The sequence below is a fragment of the Rhincodon typus genome, chromosome 28 (genome assembly GCF_021869965.1).
Source record: "Rhincodon typus isolate 14 chromosome 28, sRhiTyp1.1, whole genome shotgun sequence".
Classification (NCBI taxonomy): domain Eukaryota; kingdom Metazoa; phylum Chordata; class Chondrichthyes; order Orectolobiformes; family Rhincodontidae; genus Rhincodon; species Rhincodon typus.
In genome coordinates, this window is record NC_063359.1 from 40885498 (window position 1) to 40901045 (window position 15548).

At 44.5% G+C, this 15548-nt stretch overlaps 2 protein-coding genes and 3 non-coding genes across 5 annotated transcripts in view; 1 reads left to right on the forward strand and 4 right to left on the reverse strand.

Moving 5' to 3' along the window:
* The window catches only part of LOC109921069 (surfeit locus protein 1), a 26299-nt gene extending 24034 nt beyond the window's left edge, over positions 1 to 2265 (forward strand). The window contains exons 6-7 of the mRNA XM_048613421.1: positions 1148 to 1229; positions 2124 to 2265. Coding sequence (XP_048469378.1) covers positions 1148 to 1229; positions 2124 to 2190 — 149 coding nt within the window. The 3' untranslated portion in view covers positions 2191 to 2265. The remainder of the gene's footprint in view (positions 1 to 1147; positions 1230 to 2123) is intronic.
* Positions 2266 to 4503: 2238 nt separating this feature from the next.
* On the reverse strand, positions 4504 to 10127 carry rpl7a (ribosomal protein L7a). Its single transcript, XM_020521113.2, has 8 exons — positions 10025 to 10127; positions 8633 to 8753; positions 8110 to 8259; positions 7605 to 7745; positions 7310 to 7389; positions 5584 to 5714; positions 5082 to 5151; positions 4504 to 4674 (listed from the first exon to the last, which is right to left on the reverse strand). Exons 1-8 carry the CDS (start codon positions 10025 to 10027, stop codon positions 4570 to 4572), a joined length of 801 nt encoding a protein of 266 aa, XP_020376702.1. The 5' UTR covers positions 10028 to 10127; the 3' UTR covers positions 4504 to 4569.
* On the reverse strand, positions 5228 to 5300 carry LOC125486415. The gene has a single exon (XR_007265090.1). It is a non-coding gene; the product is annotated as a small nucleolar RNA SNORD36 (small nucleolar RNA).
* Positions 6962 to 7040, reverse strand: LOC125486414. The gene has a single exon (XR_007265089.1). It is a non-coding gene; the product is annotated as a small nucleolar RNA SNORD36 (small nucleolar RNA).
* LOC125486416 lies at positions 7820 to 7892 on the reverse strand. The gene has a single exon (XR_007265091.1). It is a non-coding gene; the product is annotated as a small nucleolar RNA SNORD24 (small nucleolar RNA).
* Positions 10128 to 15548: the final 5421 nt, after the last annotated feature.

Below are 15548 nucleotides of genomic sequence, written 5' to 3' on the forward strand. Positions count from 1 at the left end.
GGGCCGCACTGTCGCAGGGTCAGTGCTGAGGGAGGGCCGCACTGTCGGAGGGTTTATCTGAGAGGGGATAATCTTTCCTTCTGCTGCACATAAAAAATCCCAAAGCCATTTATGAAGAGTCATGACAACATCTGAACTTCTGCCAATATCTCAAAATCAGATGATGTGGTAATTTCTGAATCATTGTTTGTGGGAGGTGGCTGTGGGTGTACTTTTATACACTGAAGTGTCAGTGCGGGAATGGGCTAGCTCAGTGTAACTTCTGCACAAAGCCAGCACCCAGCTGTCTCCTAAGTCCCCTCACCCTCTGCACAGCTCAGCCAGTAAATTCACTGCTGAACGTGTTACTGAAGCCCACGTTAACCCCATACGCTGGATGAGTGTGTAATTGACCTGAGTTTCTGTGAGCAGCCTCTCACACTAAGTGGTCTTGGTCCCAACTGGATGGTACCCATCAGGTGTAACCAGAGTGAACTCAGCTGTGCTACCCCTTTGGTCTCTCATCCTGACAGTAATTACTCCAGCATAGCTTGTACACAGCTAAGCTGTTCATGCTAACCACTCATTGTGATAATACATTTCACATCCTCTGCATGCTGTGAGAATTAGGCTTCTCCCAAACTCTTTACTGCATTTATTCTCTCTCGTGCATGTAGCTGTCAGTTGTAGTGTCTCCCAAAATTGTAACATCAAATCTACTTCGATTGTGTCAAACCTTGTACAGGTTACCTTCAGCCTTCTCCTGTCCATAATTATAATCTCATGTTTCTGGCATTATTCTGGATAATATTTGCAGTTTTACCCTAATACCTATACACATTATTCAAGTGAGATCTATACAAAGGCTTTTTACAAGTTTAACTTCTCCACTTTCAATTCAATTCTGCCAGAAATGAACCAAGTGTTTTTTAAATATGACCTTCACCTATCACTGTGATTTACCTTTTAGACTTTCCTAATTGTATAAAGCTGTACTTCCTTTTATTACAATTCAAGTTCGCTTTGAGATGTACAATGGGAAATGGACTGCTCTTGGGGTTCTAGTGCTTTGATGCTCTCTGAACTACAAGCCTGCTGTCTTTGACATGGTTTTGATCTGGGCCAGCTGCCTTGAAATTTGAGCTGATTCTAATGCCATGTCTTACAGACAGCACAGTCCCTGGAGGTCCAATTGGTGGGCAGACAAGAGTAACCCTGAGGAATGAGCACCTGCAGTACATCCTAACCTGGTAAGATCACTGGGCAACTGTTATTTCTGATACAAAATAGCAGAGGTAGACCATACTGTAAGACAGTCACTGATCTGCTCCTCATAAACCAAGTCCCCAATATTTTCAAAATCTATCTACCTCTTTAAATGCACAGTGAGCACTCTAGCCTCCATAACTCTCTGGGGTAGAGAATATCAGACATTCATTGCCCTCAGAAGAAAGTCCTTAGTGTCTCAGCTACAGAAAAGGGGGGAAACATTTAAACCTGTCTGTTGCCTAGTTCAAGACCCGCTACTAGAAACTTCATGTCAGGCTCCTTCACCATCTTAATCTTTCACCCCTCACTCATGACTGTATATGAATACAAGCCTAGCCTGTTCAGTCATTCCTTTCATCCCAGGAGTCAGCCTAGTGAATCTCTTTAAAACCACGTCCACTGCCAGAATATCCCACATTACACAGTTGTAACAAAGCTTTTCAAGGCCGGTGGCAAAATGAAAGCCAAAAAAAAATCCATTTGCCTCAATTACTTACTGCAGCTGCATGCTGTTTCACACACGACACTCTGTTCCACACACGACACTCTGTTCCCTCTGGGCTGTACTCCATGTAAACACTGATTCTTCCCAAACTGCATTTTCATCCATTAATCTTCCATCTGTGGAGTTTTGCCCATTGTCACTATTTAATTCCCAAACAGTAACAGGTTCATTAATAGCCCAGGTGTATTTGTATACACATTGGAAATATTTGTCAAACCTGTCACACCTCTTCACTTTTAAATTTTTTTCTGGTTCCCTGTCTGCCAGAAAACAAGACCCCAACCAATCTTACATGAAGGTCAAAACTTCTCAGATTTTAGGTATGAGTTTTACTGTTTATGTTAATAGTTTTGTATTTTTATTTTGTTAGGTATGGGCTGTGTGCAGCAACCTCCTATATGTGGTTCCAGAAGTTTGTACGGAAAGCGGCTGTCTAGTTACCTGTCAGCAGATCCTCCTTGGAAATCAATTCCCTGCTTGTGTAAATGATGTTATAAATTCACAATTCAAAAGTGTCTCCAAGTCAATTTATTATAGAGCACACAGCACAAACTAGTCTGCACCTGTATTTATACTCTCAATGAGCCATTCACTGGAGGAGTCTCTTCAAATATACCCATCCTCATTGGTGCAAAAGATAAGGCTGATGCATTCGCAACAGTCTTCACCCAAAAGTGCTGAGTAGACAATCCATCTTGGCCTCCCCAGCATCAGATTCTAGTCTTCAGCAAATTTGATTCACTCAGTGCTATCAAGAAATGTTTGTGAGGCATGGGATGCTGCAAAGGCTACAGGCCCTGACAACATTGCAGCTACAGTACTGAAGACTCTGTGGTCCAGAACTTGTCACACCCCTAACCAGTGTTTCAATACAGTCACCACACTGGCATCTACTTGACAATGTAGAAAATTGCCCAGGTATGTCCTGTATGTAAAAAGCAAGACAAATACAACCTGGCCAGTTACTGTCCCATCCCATCTCAATCATAAGTGATGGAAAGTATTATCGACAACGCTATCGATAACCTGCTCAGTGATGCCCAGTTTGGGTTCTACCAGGGCCACTCAGCCTCGGTTCAAACTTGAACAAAAGAGCTGAATTCTAGAGGTCAGGTGACAGCCCATGATATTAAGGAGCCCTAACAAAACTAGAATTGGGTGCAAGCTCTCCACTGGTTGGAGTCATACTATAAAAGATGGTTGTTGGTTGTTGATCTCTGCAGGATGGGTACAACGGTCTAGCAGTGCTGGACCATTTATCTGGGTGTCGAGATTATATTCTGGGTACCCAGATCCATATCCTGTCATGGCAGGAATCTGGAATGAAGAATCTAACAATGACTGTGAACCTAGTCATTCACCAATATCCTTCAAGGAATGAAATCTGCCATCCTTAACAAATCTGGCCTACATGCAATTCACAGCAATGTGGTTGACTCTTAACTGCCCTCCAGGCAATACACACTGGCCTGGCCAGCAATACCATTATCCTGCAAATGAATTGTAGAAAAAGTTCCCCAGGGTAGTATCCTACACCCAACCCTCTTCAGCTGCCTCAACATCTTTCCCTCTGTCATAAAGTCAGAAATAGGGACGTTTTTAAATTCATTTTGTGGAAATGTAGGTACGGCTGGTGTCCGTGTATTTGCTGCCCTTGTCCTTCTAGATTGAAGTGGGTTAGGAGTTTGGAAGGTGCTGAGGATCTTTTGAGTTTTCATAGTGCATCTTGTAGATAGTACACACTACTGCCACTAATGGATTGTGGATGTAGTGCCAAGCAAATTGGGCTGCTTTGCCCTGGATGGTGTCAAGCAGGTGAAGTATTGTTGGGGCAGCACTCATCCAAGCAATTGGAAGCATTCCATCACACTTCTGACTTGTGCCTTTTAGATAGCAGGCAGGCTTTAGGGAGTTACTAGCTGCAGTATTCCTAGCTTCTGGCCTGCTCTTGTAGCCATTGTTTGTTGTGAGTCCAAATGAGTTTCTGATCAATGATAACCCCCACTTAAAAGGTAGGGATTCAGTGATGGTAACACCATTAAATGCAGTGGTTAGATGGTCATAGCCTGGCATTTGTGTGGTGTGACTGTTACTTGTCAGCCCAAGCCTGGATATTGTCCAGATCTTGTTGCATTTGGAGAGTATCTGAAGAGTAATGAATGGTGAACATTGTTCATTGATTATTGTACAAATTAAAGAAGCTTGACACTATCCAGGTCACAAGATAACAGTATGGAGCTGGAGGAACACAGCAGGCAAATTGATGACCAGATACAAAACATCAGTTTTCCTGCTCCTCTGCTGCTGCCTGGCCTGCTGTGTTCCTAAAGCTCCACACTTATCTCTGGCTCCAGCATCAGCAGTTCTTACCATCCCACCATCCAGGACAAAGCAACCCACTCAACTGGCAGTGGGTCTGCACCACCTATAAGATGCAATGCAGCAAATCAAAGATCCTTAGACAGCACCTTCCAAGCCCATGACTACTTCAGTCTAGGAGGACAGCAGACATATGGGAACACCACCACCTGCAAGTTCCCCTCGAAGCCACTCACCATCCTGACTTGGAATATAAATCACTTCCTTCACGGTCACTGGGTCAGCCAGCAAGGCCCAAACCCCACAAATTAAATTTTAAAATCCCATTACTTCATCTCAAGCATATTCCTTCCTGCCATTTTGCCACCTTTTCCTATTTAATACACTGTAATGGCAACTTTATTTCCAGTATGAGAAGAGATTAATGAGGCTTTTTTTTTTTTAAATAATCAGTTTTACTGTTCCTTATATACACAACGAGCTGAGTGGGCCTGGAGTTAGCCCAGTTTGGTTGCCAGTTCTTTAGCCTTGGCCTTCTCCAGCTTCGCAATCCGAGCCACAGATTTGGGCCCCAGAATGCCACCGCCCCAGTGTCGGCGGATCTGAAAAAGAAGAGGGAAAATGGCTGTGATCAAAAACCTACAGTCCCCTAGTATCAGCAGTTCCTGCACACAGATCAAGCTGTCAACTCCATCCCATCTCACTGGATGAAAATAAAAGATCTCTTAACTGCTGCTTCCCCTGGTTTCAGGGGAAAGATAAGACAATCTGCTAAACACTCTTTCCCCAAACCAGAGAGGATTTACCTGGAAGTTCCATGTTCCAGCAAACATACCAAAGGCATCTCTTGCCAAGGACCTGAATCGGTATCTACATTCTCTGCACATTTGGAACACCTCCCTCGGTATGTTACAGGTGACACTGCTGTAGTCTTTCAACCAACCCCATCTTAAAAGTTTAGCCTTGCATTGACAAATGGGAATACAACTTCACGTTAACAGGATCATACCTCATCAAATCGCTCGTTGTAGTTAGTCCGCACAGCCTCAATTAGTTTGGCCATTGCTCCCTTATCCTCACTACAAAAAACAACAACAAAAGCATTATTACTCGCTGTACATACAAGACATCAGGAACCAGCCTTCAGGCAAACCAACTGCTCAGGGTTAAAAAGCTCAAAATGCCACATGATCATTCAGGTGAAGAAATTCATTTGACATCATCGCAGATTTAGTTCAACTCAAAGGAAACTCCCAGACAAGTAGAGCTGCAGCCTGTTGCTGAGTGTAACAGACATGTTAATGAGCAGAGATAAGGCTGGACAGCCACAACCACACCATTACTCCCCAGATGCAGAGTCCAAATAGGCTGTAATCATTGCCAATTGGGACTAAGGCCATGCTGCAACCTACATTCACCAACTTCCCCTTCTCATCACATCAGCCAGGACAAAGGACAGCTTTGTGTAGCTGTATCCTACCTATCCCACAGACTGCAAACAGGATACTCACGGGTTGATCTGAGCCAGGGCAAGGCAGGTGGCAGTTTTTCGGTGCACCAGACGCCCAAGTCTGGCTTTGCCTTTGACAATGCAGTAAGGAACCCCCATCTTCCGGCAGAGAGCAGGCAGGAACACAACCAGCTAAGGGAGGTAACAAAACAGGAAATCAATAAAAACCTGTACTTTTACTACAGCATCAGTCTACCATTTAACTGCTTCAGGCCAGAAAAGTGAGGAAAAAAAAACAGACAATGAGACACCATCCTTTAGGACAGATTACCAAAGGGTGGTATGAAACAATCTCAATGGAGGGTACTAAGATAGGGAGGCAATGCGGTTTTAGACTGGAACTTCAGGAATGAGACAGTAACAAGAGGCAAAATGGTGAACAACTGTCTTTTAGCCTGTAGTACAGTTTTCTAGAAGAGCTCCTCAGGCTTGTTAACACCCCAGCTATTATCACATTAATGCCTTTAACCATGGTGTACAGAGCAGTTCCAAAATCTGTAGATGGAATAAAACTTAAGTATTGTCAACTGTGAAGAGGATAGAATACAGAATACAGACAGTTGGAAGAATGAGTGACCCATGGCTAGTGAAATTTAAAGCAAAGTATTAAGTGATTTGTTTTGGTAGGGAGAATAGAGATATCAAGTAGTACAGTTGTAAGCTGGGTGCAGGGAGAGGGACCTGGGTATATGTTGGAGAGGGTGTGGAAAAGATTCACATGAATGGTACAAGGGATGAGTAACTGGAGTTAGAGATTTGAAAGCACTGGGAGAGGGTGGTGAGTTCAAGCCTAAAGGACATATTTTTAAGGTGAAAGATTTAAAAGACATTAGGGACAACCTTTTAAAATACAGAATGGTTCACATGGAATGAACTGCCAGAGGAAGTGGTGAATGCAGGTCATTAGAACATTTGAGAGACATTGGGACAGGTACATGAATAGGAAGTGTTGAGGGATTATGGGCCAAACGCAGGCAAATGGGACTAGGCTAGTTTGTGAAACTTGGTTGGCATGGACAAGTTGGACCAAAGGGTCTGTTTCCATCCTGTATGATTCTATAAGACAGAAGTGGTATGGACAGGGTAGATGGAAATTGTTCCCATCACAGGATCAAGATCCAGGATGGAGGAGATTTATGGAGATTGACAAAAGCAGCAAAGGAACGAGAGGAAAAAACACCTTCACTCAGGGAAAAAGCAGGTGAATTGCTCCTTCAGAGGAGCTGCCCAAACTGTATTCTGTTGTTTAACCATGAAGTGCAAATTGGAATGGGTGGGGATGTCACATTAACTAGAAGCAATACGCAAACACACCCTGGTAGTTGCAGGGGGAGTGGCAACAGTAGTTCTTGAACCAAGTCCTGGCAGCAGCAGTGAATATTGCTCAGGGTTAAAAAGCTCGTTTACTTGCTCTACATGTTGAGCTTCAGGTGAAGAAATTCACAAACATCATTGCAACATCACTGAGGCCAAGGGATAAAGTGGAGGGTGAGTTAGGGGAAGGAGGGAATAAACAAATGCCTGGTCGTGGTCAAAGCAGTCTTCATCCTCGCTCCATGTGGCCCATTTTCAGTTCCAGAAAGGTGAGAAATGAGATGTGTGTGCTGGAGGACAGAGCAAGAGGTAGGCAGTCCATGCCCATGGGAGAGATGACCATAGCTATTGCTCGACAGAATCCTCTGCAGTATTGCAGCTTAGGCTCATGCTGCGTATCTTTGCATTCTTACCTCAATGGGATCTACATCATGTGCGACAATCACCAGCTGAGCTTTCTTGCTCTCCACCAGAGTGGTGACAGTGTTCACACCTGACAGCAGAAAGGGACACAATCAGTGATGCAACCCAACTATAACCAGCTGCCCAGCCTCTGAAGCAAAGTCAGTCTGATTCAGCCACTCCCTGTCCCTGGAATCCAGAGGGGGATCACAGCTCATGGTAGGGTAGTCAGTACACAAAGGCCAACAAAACTGCTCTCAGACAGAAGGCTTAACCACAGGCAGACTAAATTTGAAATGCACTCACCTGCTCGGAGAACTGCTGGCCTCTTTGTTGGAGCGTCAGCCTTCCCAGCTGCTTTGTGCTGGGCTCGGACTAACAGCCGCTGCTTCTTCTCCGGCTTGGTCTCAGGCCTGTATTTATGGGCCAGTTTGAAGAGTTGGGTGGCTGTGAAGAAAACAGGCAGTGTTACTTCAGACTGCAACACAAAATACGCACCCCACAGTGTCAGGAATCTGGAGTGCATCAGCGATCTTGGTGGACAATGTCATCCGTTACTGTCAGATAGCAAATATTCTGTTCACATCATATGCACACTCCAGAACACAAATTCAGTAAGCTCTCACACAGCCCCATGCAAACTTCATAGGCAGAAGGAACTTTAAGCTCTAATAACTCCATGCCCCAGAAGTAAACAGAGCTCACTACAACTGGAATCTCCGGATCCAGGATATAGTGGGAGAATTCACACCAACCAGGATTACCTTCAACAACATGCCACAAATCCCATTCACAGTTATTTGAGACTCACCTGTCTGCCTGTCCAGGGCTTGAGTGAACTGGTTAATTGCCGGAGGCACCTTCAGGCGCTTGTACAGAATGGCCCTTTGACGCTGAAGTCTCACATATCGAGGCCATTTTACAAATCGGGTCAGGTCCCTCTTGGGTTGGATATCCTGACCTACAGGAAAAAAAAAAATACACTTAGGAGGGGGTGCCACACTTTGCTAAATTCCAGAGTACTACATATTCATAATGCATCATTTTGAACATCTGTAATGTTTGCTGCCAAACCCTATGCTTTTCAACTGAAGCTATTGGGCTGACAGCAATTTTGTTTTGACGCATAACATCCGCAGTCTCAAGGCCGTTAGCTTACATCAGTGCTCCTTTATAAAGGCTTAGCAAGACTTTACAAACTCAATGAGGGACTCCAAGATACAGCAGCTCACATCTCACCATATGAAGGGCCACTTTACAAGACAAACCAGCGCAGTCTCCTTTCACCGCCTCACCGCAAACAGTTAAGATGCTGAATCGATCCTTGAACTCACCGATTCCAAAATTTTTGGGTCTCTTCTCAAACAAAGGATTCACGACCTTTTTAACCTCATGCTTCCTGACAACAGAAGGAGGTGGGGCCACCTTCTTGCCCTTGGCTTTCTTTCCTTTCGGCTGAAACAGCAGAAATCACAGTTTAATGAGGCCACAGCACTGCTTCATCACAACCCCCTCTCAGCACCATTTCCAACATCCCTCACCAATGCCCCCCTACCAACCCCAGTAGATTCTTTGTATTCATTTACAGGAACCAAGTTAAGAATTAACATCTTTATTGCATCTCTGGAGTCATAGACCAAACCCAGTAACCACAGGTAACAATAATAAGGTAATTAGTGCAATTAGCTTTCAAATCAAGATTTCATTAATTGAATTTAAATTCAAATAGCTGGAGAGGTGGGATTTAAATCCCTGTTAGCCTGGACACCTCCACCCCACTTGTCAATTCCCTACCAGTGCATCCAGCAGTCAGAACCCAATATATCACTGACAGGTCCTTTAGCCAACTTCACTCTTAAAAGGAGATCCTGACTGATGCTGTATTCTACCCTTCGATATCTTTATCATCCAGGAATCCAGAGATTGGTGATGGAGGCACCACAGCCCTCTGGAGGTACAGAATTCAAAAGTTTCACTATTACCTCAGCCCTAAACAGTTTGCACCATAGTCCGAGACTACAGCTCCTGTTCTAAATGATCTGCTCAGTTTAGGGGAAAACATTGCTCCTGCATGTACCATGTTGAGCCCTGTAAGAATTTGGGCTGCATTTCTATAGCACAATGGACGTCGACAGGACACAAGGAAAGGATTACATTAATGAGATTTTTCTTCTCTGCTGTAAAGCGGACACTGAGTATTTACACAAGAGACCCCGACTGGATATTCGGCCCTAATCCTTCACATCCAGTTGCCAGCCCAATCGATGATACTCGGTCCCAGAAATAAAACCCTGTGCTGTACCTCAATCCCAGTCCCTGCCATCTACCCGAACTCTCTATACCGCACCCCACCCCCCAAACAAAACAAAAAAAAAACCTTAAAAACTCCGCTCAGTAGGCACAGGCGCCGGACAAATGCAGGCGATTGTTAGGTTCAGACTCACGGCCCCTCACCACCACCCCTGACGGCCAGCTTCATATAAGTAGCAGGGTTAGGGAAGCGGTTAAACCGATCCTCCCTTTCCCCTCAGCCCCGGTGACGGACCACAGCCTCCGCCCGGGACCGGGAAAGGCCATCGGGGGTGGAAATGGCAGCGCGCCGGAATAGAGGAGTGACGGAGGATAGTGGCCGGGGCGGTGAGGAGCCGGTGTAGTGGACAGGGAGGCGGATGGCGGCGGATTACAGCCGATAGCCTGAAGCAGATGACACTGACAAAGAAACTCACCATGGCGGAGAGAGAGCGCGGTGGCTGCCGGGAATCACCTATAACCCCACCAATTCCCGCGTGACGTCAGCCAAGCGTCGCGAGATGTCCCGTTAAAGGGGCAGGCCACCCCTCCAGGATTTGGGGGGAGGGGAGGTGACAGAGAATGTAACAAGTAAATCAATCAATCAATCAATCAATCAATCAATCAAAAGGTGTTGGACTCAATACTGCGCCCAGAAGGTTTACTGGTGCATGGTTTGGTGGCACTGCTCCTTCCTGACAGAGTACTGTGAAAAGTTTACAAGTCACCATTCACAGCATCATTCTAGATATGGTACAAATTCTTAGGGGAAACAAATGAGAAATTAAAGAAATAACAAGCTCAGAATAACGGTGCTTCCATCTCAGTCTACACTGGCACCTAACCTCTAGACTGCACTGAGCCTTGACTCTACATCACGCCAGGCTTTGTCTCAACGTCCAGAGACTGCCCTGAAATCATCTAGAGGCCAGGGGGCCAGACTGAAGACATGCCAGGCCAGGAGACAGTCACACCAGGACATGAGGCCACAACACCGGGGTTATTTAGATGAATGTTTCATATACCAAAGGCTACAGAGATAACAAGGTGTAGAGCTGGATGAACACAGCAGGCCAAGCAGCATCAGAGGAGCAGGAAGGCTGACGTTTCGGGCCTAGACCCTTCTTCAGAAATGGGGGAGGGGAAGGGGTTCTGAAATAAATAGGGAGAGAGGGGGAGGTGGATAGAAGATGGATACAGGAGAAGATAGGTGGAGAGGAGACAGACAGGTCAAAGAGGTGGGGATGGAGCCAGTAAAGGTGAGTGTAGGTGAGGAGGTAGAGAGCTGCTCCCTGCAGTCCAATGGTATCAATGTGGACTTCACAAGCTTAAAAATCTCCCCTCCCCGTACGGCATCCCAAAACCAGCCCAGCTCGTCCCTGCCTCCCTAACCTGTCCTTCCTCCCACCTATCCCCTCCTCCCACCTCAAGCCCCATCCCCATCTCCTACCTACTAGCCTCATCCCGCCCGCTTGACCTGTCCGTCCTCCCTGGACTGACCTACCTCCTCCCTAACTCCCCACCTACACTCACCTTTACTGGCTCCATCCCCACCTCTTTGACCTGTCTGTCTCCTCTCCACCTATTTTCTCCTCTATCCATCTTCTATCTGCCTCCCCCTCTCTCCCTATTTATTTCAGAAACCCCTTCCCCTCCCCCATTTCTGAAGAAGGGTCTAGGCCCGAAACGTCAGCTTTCCTGCTCCTCTGATGCTGCTTGGCCTGCTGTGTTCATCCAGCTCTACACCTTGTTATCTCAGATTCTCCAGCATCTGTATTTCCTACTATCTCTGATACAAGGCTACAGGCCAAGTGCTGCAACATGGGATTACAATAGATGGGTACTTGATAACCAGCACAGAAAAAAATGGGCTGAAGTAATATCTGTGTGTTTAAAAACACCATGACTCTCTAATATGCATTAATGAAAAGGGAAGTCTAACCAGTGTTCTGTCCTGCTCCAACATAACTTCAAAACCAAATGAAGGAGAGAACACAGTGTGGAGTTGGAGGAACATAGCAGGCCAGGCAGCATTAGAGGAGTAGGAAGAGAGAGGAATAGAAGTATAATTAGAGGTGGGGAGTGTTTGGGAGGAGATAAATGTGGGCTCACAAATCAAAAGGAAAGGCAGCATTGCAGGGTAAGTATTTTGAAAATGATACCCACAGGGACACAGAAGGGGACAGAATATATAAGTGTAAAACAAACAGTGGCAAAAGGGAACAAAAGGCCATGAGGCAAAATTAATTTCTCTTTACTTCAAATGCACATAAGTATTCAGAATAATCTAAACAAATTGACAGCACAATTAGAAGTTTAATGGGTTTGATCTTATAGCTATTACGAAGTCATAATTAAAAGAGGATCAAAACTCAGAACTAAACATCCAGGGTGCTTGTTTCCTTTCAAAAGAATAGGCAGAAAGGGAAGGGAGGTGTGGTGGGTGGCTTTGTTAATACAGGATGGAATTAGTACGTTCGTAAGAAATGGTCTTAGATCGGAAGATGTAGAATCCACGAGGTAGAGGTAAGAAATAACAATGAGATGAAAACACTGGTGGGAGTAGTCTATAGGCTCCCTAACAGTTTCTGTTCTGTAGAGTAGAGAATAAATCAGAAAATTAAGATGGTATGTTAAAAAGGCATTACATTAATTGGTAGAGGTAGCCAAGAAGAAGAAGTCATAGTGTGCATTTGGGATAATTTCCTTGAATTTATTTTAAGATCCAACCATGGATCAGGCTATTTTTGATCTGATAATGTAAATGATTTCAAAGTAAAAAAATCCCCCCTAGGGAAGTTTGAGAGTGAGAAACATGGCTCAGAAATAACTGTACTAAACTTAATAAGGGTAATTATATGGGAAGGAGGGTAGAGGTGGCTGGAGTGGACTTGGAATGGAATTTAGCAGAAAATATGGTTGATGAACAATACAATGATGAACAGTCAACAAGTTTAGGGCTAATGCAGAATGTTAGGAACATTTTAAAAACCACCAGAAGATGCATTTTAAAAATAACAAATAGGGAGAAAATAAGCAATGATGGCAAACATGCAAGTGACATAAAGTGGACAGTAAGAGCTTCCTCAAATATGTGAATAGGAAGTGAGAGTCGACAGTGAACATAGACCTGTTACTGAAAAGGGCTGGGGAAATACTAATAGAGAACCATGAAAATGAGAGGAGTTAAATACTTTGTATCTGTTTTCATGTTAGAGGATACTGTAACATTCTAAACATAGTAAACAATGAAGGGGCTAAGATTGGGAGGGGTGGATAAGAACAAAAACATTACCAGAGGGAAAAAAAAGTACAACAGAATGTAGCGGGGCTAAAGGTCAGTAAGTCTCAGAGACCTGATGGGACGCTTTTCAGCATTTTAAAGGAAGTAGTAGAGAAACAGTGCCTGCTCTGATAGTATTCTTCCAGCAATCTTAGGTTCTTGAAAGTTCCCAGGCGGGAATGGACAACTATCAACGTAACACTTTTATTCAGAAAGGGAGGGAGGCAAAAACAAACGGTAACTATTAGACAACAAGGTGCAGGGCTGGATGAACACAGCAGGCCAAGCAGCAGCATAGGAGCAGAGAGGCTGACGTTTTGGGCCTAGACCCTTCATCAGAAAAGGGGGAGGGGAAGGGGGTTTTGAAATAAATAGGGAGAGAGTGGGAGGCGGATAGAAGAGGGATAGAGGAGAGGATAGGTGGAGAGGAAACAAACAGGTCGAAGAGGCGGGGATGGAGCCAGTAAAGGTGAGTGTAGGTAGGGAGTTAGGAAGGGGATCGGTCAGTCCAGGGAGGACGGACAGGTCAAGGGGGCGGGATGAGGTTGGTCGGTAGGAGATGGAGGTGTGGCTTGAGGTGGGAGGAGGGGATAGGTGGGAGGAAGAACAGGTTAGGGAGGCAGGGACGAGCTGGACTGGTTTTGGGATGTGGTAGGGGGAGGGGAGATTTTGAAACTTGTGAAATCCACATTGATACCATTGGGCTGCAGGGTTCCCAAGCGGAATATGAGTTGCTGTTCCTGCAACCTTCGGGTGGCATCGTTGTGGCACTGCAGGAGGCCCAGGATGGACATGTCGTCTGAGGAATGGGAGGGGGAGTTGAAATGGTTCGCGACTGGGAGGTGCAGTTGTTTATTGCGAACCAAGCGTAGGTGTTCTGCAAAGCGGTCCCCGAGTCTCCTCTTGGTTTCCCCGATGTAGAGGAAGCCACACCGGGTACAGTGGATGCAGTATTAACTATTAGACAGTTGGCTTAATGCATGCTGTTGGGGAAATGTTAGATTTATTATAAAGGATGTAGTAGCAGAACATTTAGAAACACATAGTATGATCAAGCAGAGTGAACATGGCTTCATGAACAGAAATCATACTTCACCAACTTAATATAGTTTGTTGAGGAGGTTACAAGCAGGATAGATAAAGGTGAACCAGCAGATGTGATATATTTGGACTTCCAAAAGGCACTCAATACAATCCCACACATTAGGCTTTTTAATAAGTCAAGAGCCTATGGTGTTGGGGGTACTATATTAGCACAGACAGAGGATTGGCTAAGTAATAACTGCAATAACCATAGCCATTGAGGAAATCAAGAAGCTGTGGAAGGAACAAAAAAATGAAATTTGTCCCAATTTTGTATGATTCATTTCTTTTTATAATTTATGTAATGAAAATGGTGCTGGATTATGGCAACTTATACGCATTTTACTGTATTTTCGTAAATACATGTACTATACTAATACAAGACAATTGGATAAGAGGCATTTTCAAGATGGCAACCTGTAACTCGTGGAGTGCCACAGGGATCAGTGTTGGGTCACAGATATTGACAATATGCCTTGAATAAGGAAAGTGAATGTACTGTCGCCAAGTTTGCAGATGACAAAAATAGATGGCAAGGCGAGAGGTTAGGATGACACAAAGAGTCTGCGGAGGGATTTGACAGGTTCAGTGAATGGACAAAATCTTGGCAACTGGAATATAATGTGGGGAAATGTGGCTGGAGAAATATAAGAGCTGAATACCATTTAAATGTGATAAGACTCCAGAATGCTGCAGCACAAGCAATTTTGTTGTAGTGCATAAGTCACAAAACAGTAGCATCCAAGTTTAGTGGGTAATAGGGAAGGCAATTGGAACATTGGCTCTTATTTCAAAGTGAATTGAGCAGAAAAATAGGTTCTATGAAAATTGTACAGGTTACTAGCTAGACCACAGCTGGAAAACTCAACAGTTCTAGAGCTTTAACATATTCAAGGCTGAGAAAGACAGTAAGAGAAGTGCGGGTTATGAGGTAAACGCAGGTTAGAGGTGTTTAGGATTGTGAGATAAGCAATTATTCTCATTGAATAGCAGAACACACTTGATGGAATCAATGGTTTACTCTGCTCCTTCATCTTATGGTGTTATGGATAATGGTTTCATGCAGTTTGCAACGTAGACAGTCACCAACTGTGCAGGTTCAATTCCTGCAGCAGCCAAGGTTGACATGAAGACCCCAAGCACTCACTGTAAACTGTAGGCCTGGCCCAAGGTGTGATAACACTCGGGTTAACCTGATCACCAGTTGTCCCTCTCTCATGAAAGAACAGATAATGATCATTCCCAATGATGGCCTGAAATGAAGAAGGAAGTGAGAGGAGGCCCATGTGGAGCATAAACATGTGGCTGTTTTGTCCTTGATCCTGCATTTGTTCATGTTGACAATTCAGTTCAAGGAACGATCTAGACATGAAGCTAAATATCACAAAATCTTCTCTAATCTGTGTTAGAAATGATCACATCTTCCTGAATTATTTATTAGTATTCTCGAATCTGAAGAATATCGAACTGATTCGTCTTCACTCAACAACAAGACGCTTTATCCTAAACCAACATCAAACTTAAATAAAACAGAAAGAGACCATTCGGCCCATTGAATCATTACTATCCCAGCGGAAATCCCGCCAAAACAGGCA

Coding starts and splice junctions, on each gene's coding strand:
- rpl7a (XM_020521113.2), bottom strand. Junction 7,390..7,604: donor GCCAGCAGTTCTCCGAGCAG/GTGAGTGCATTT, acceptor TTCTGCTGTCAG/GTGTGAACACTGTCACCACT. Junction 5,715..7,309: donor ATGATGTAGATCCCATTGAG/GTAAGAATGCAA, acceptor TACCTCCCTTAG/CTGGTTGTGTTCCTGCCTGC.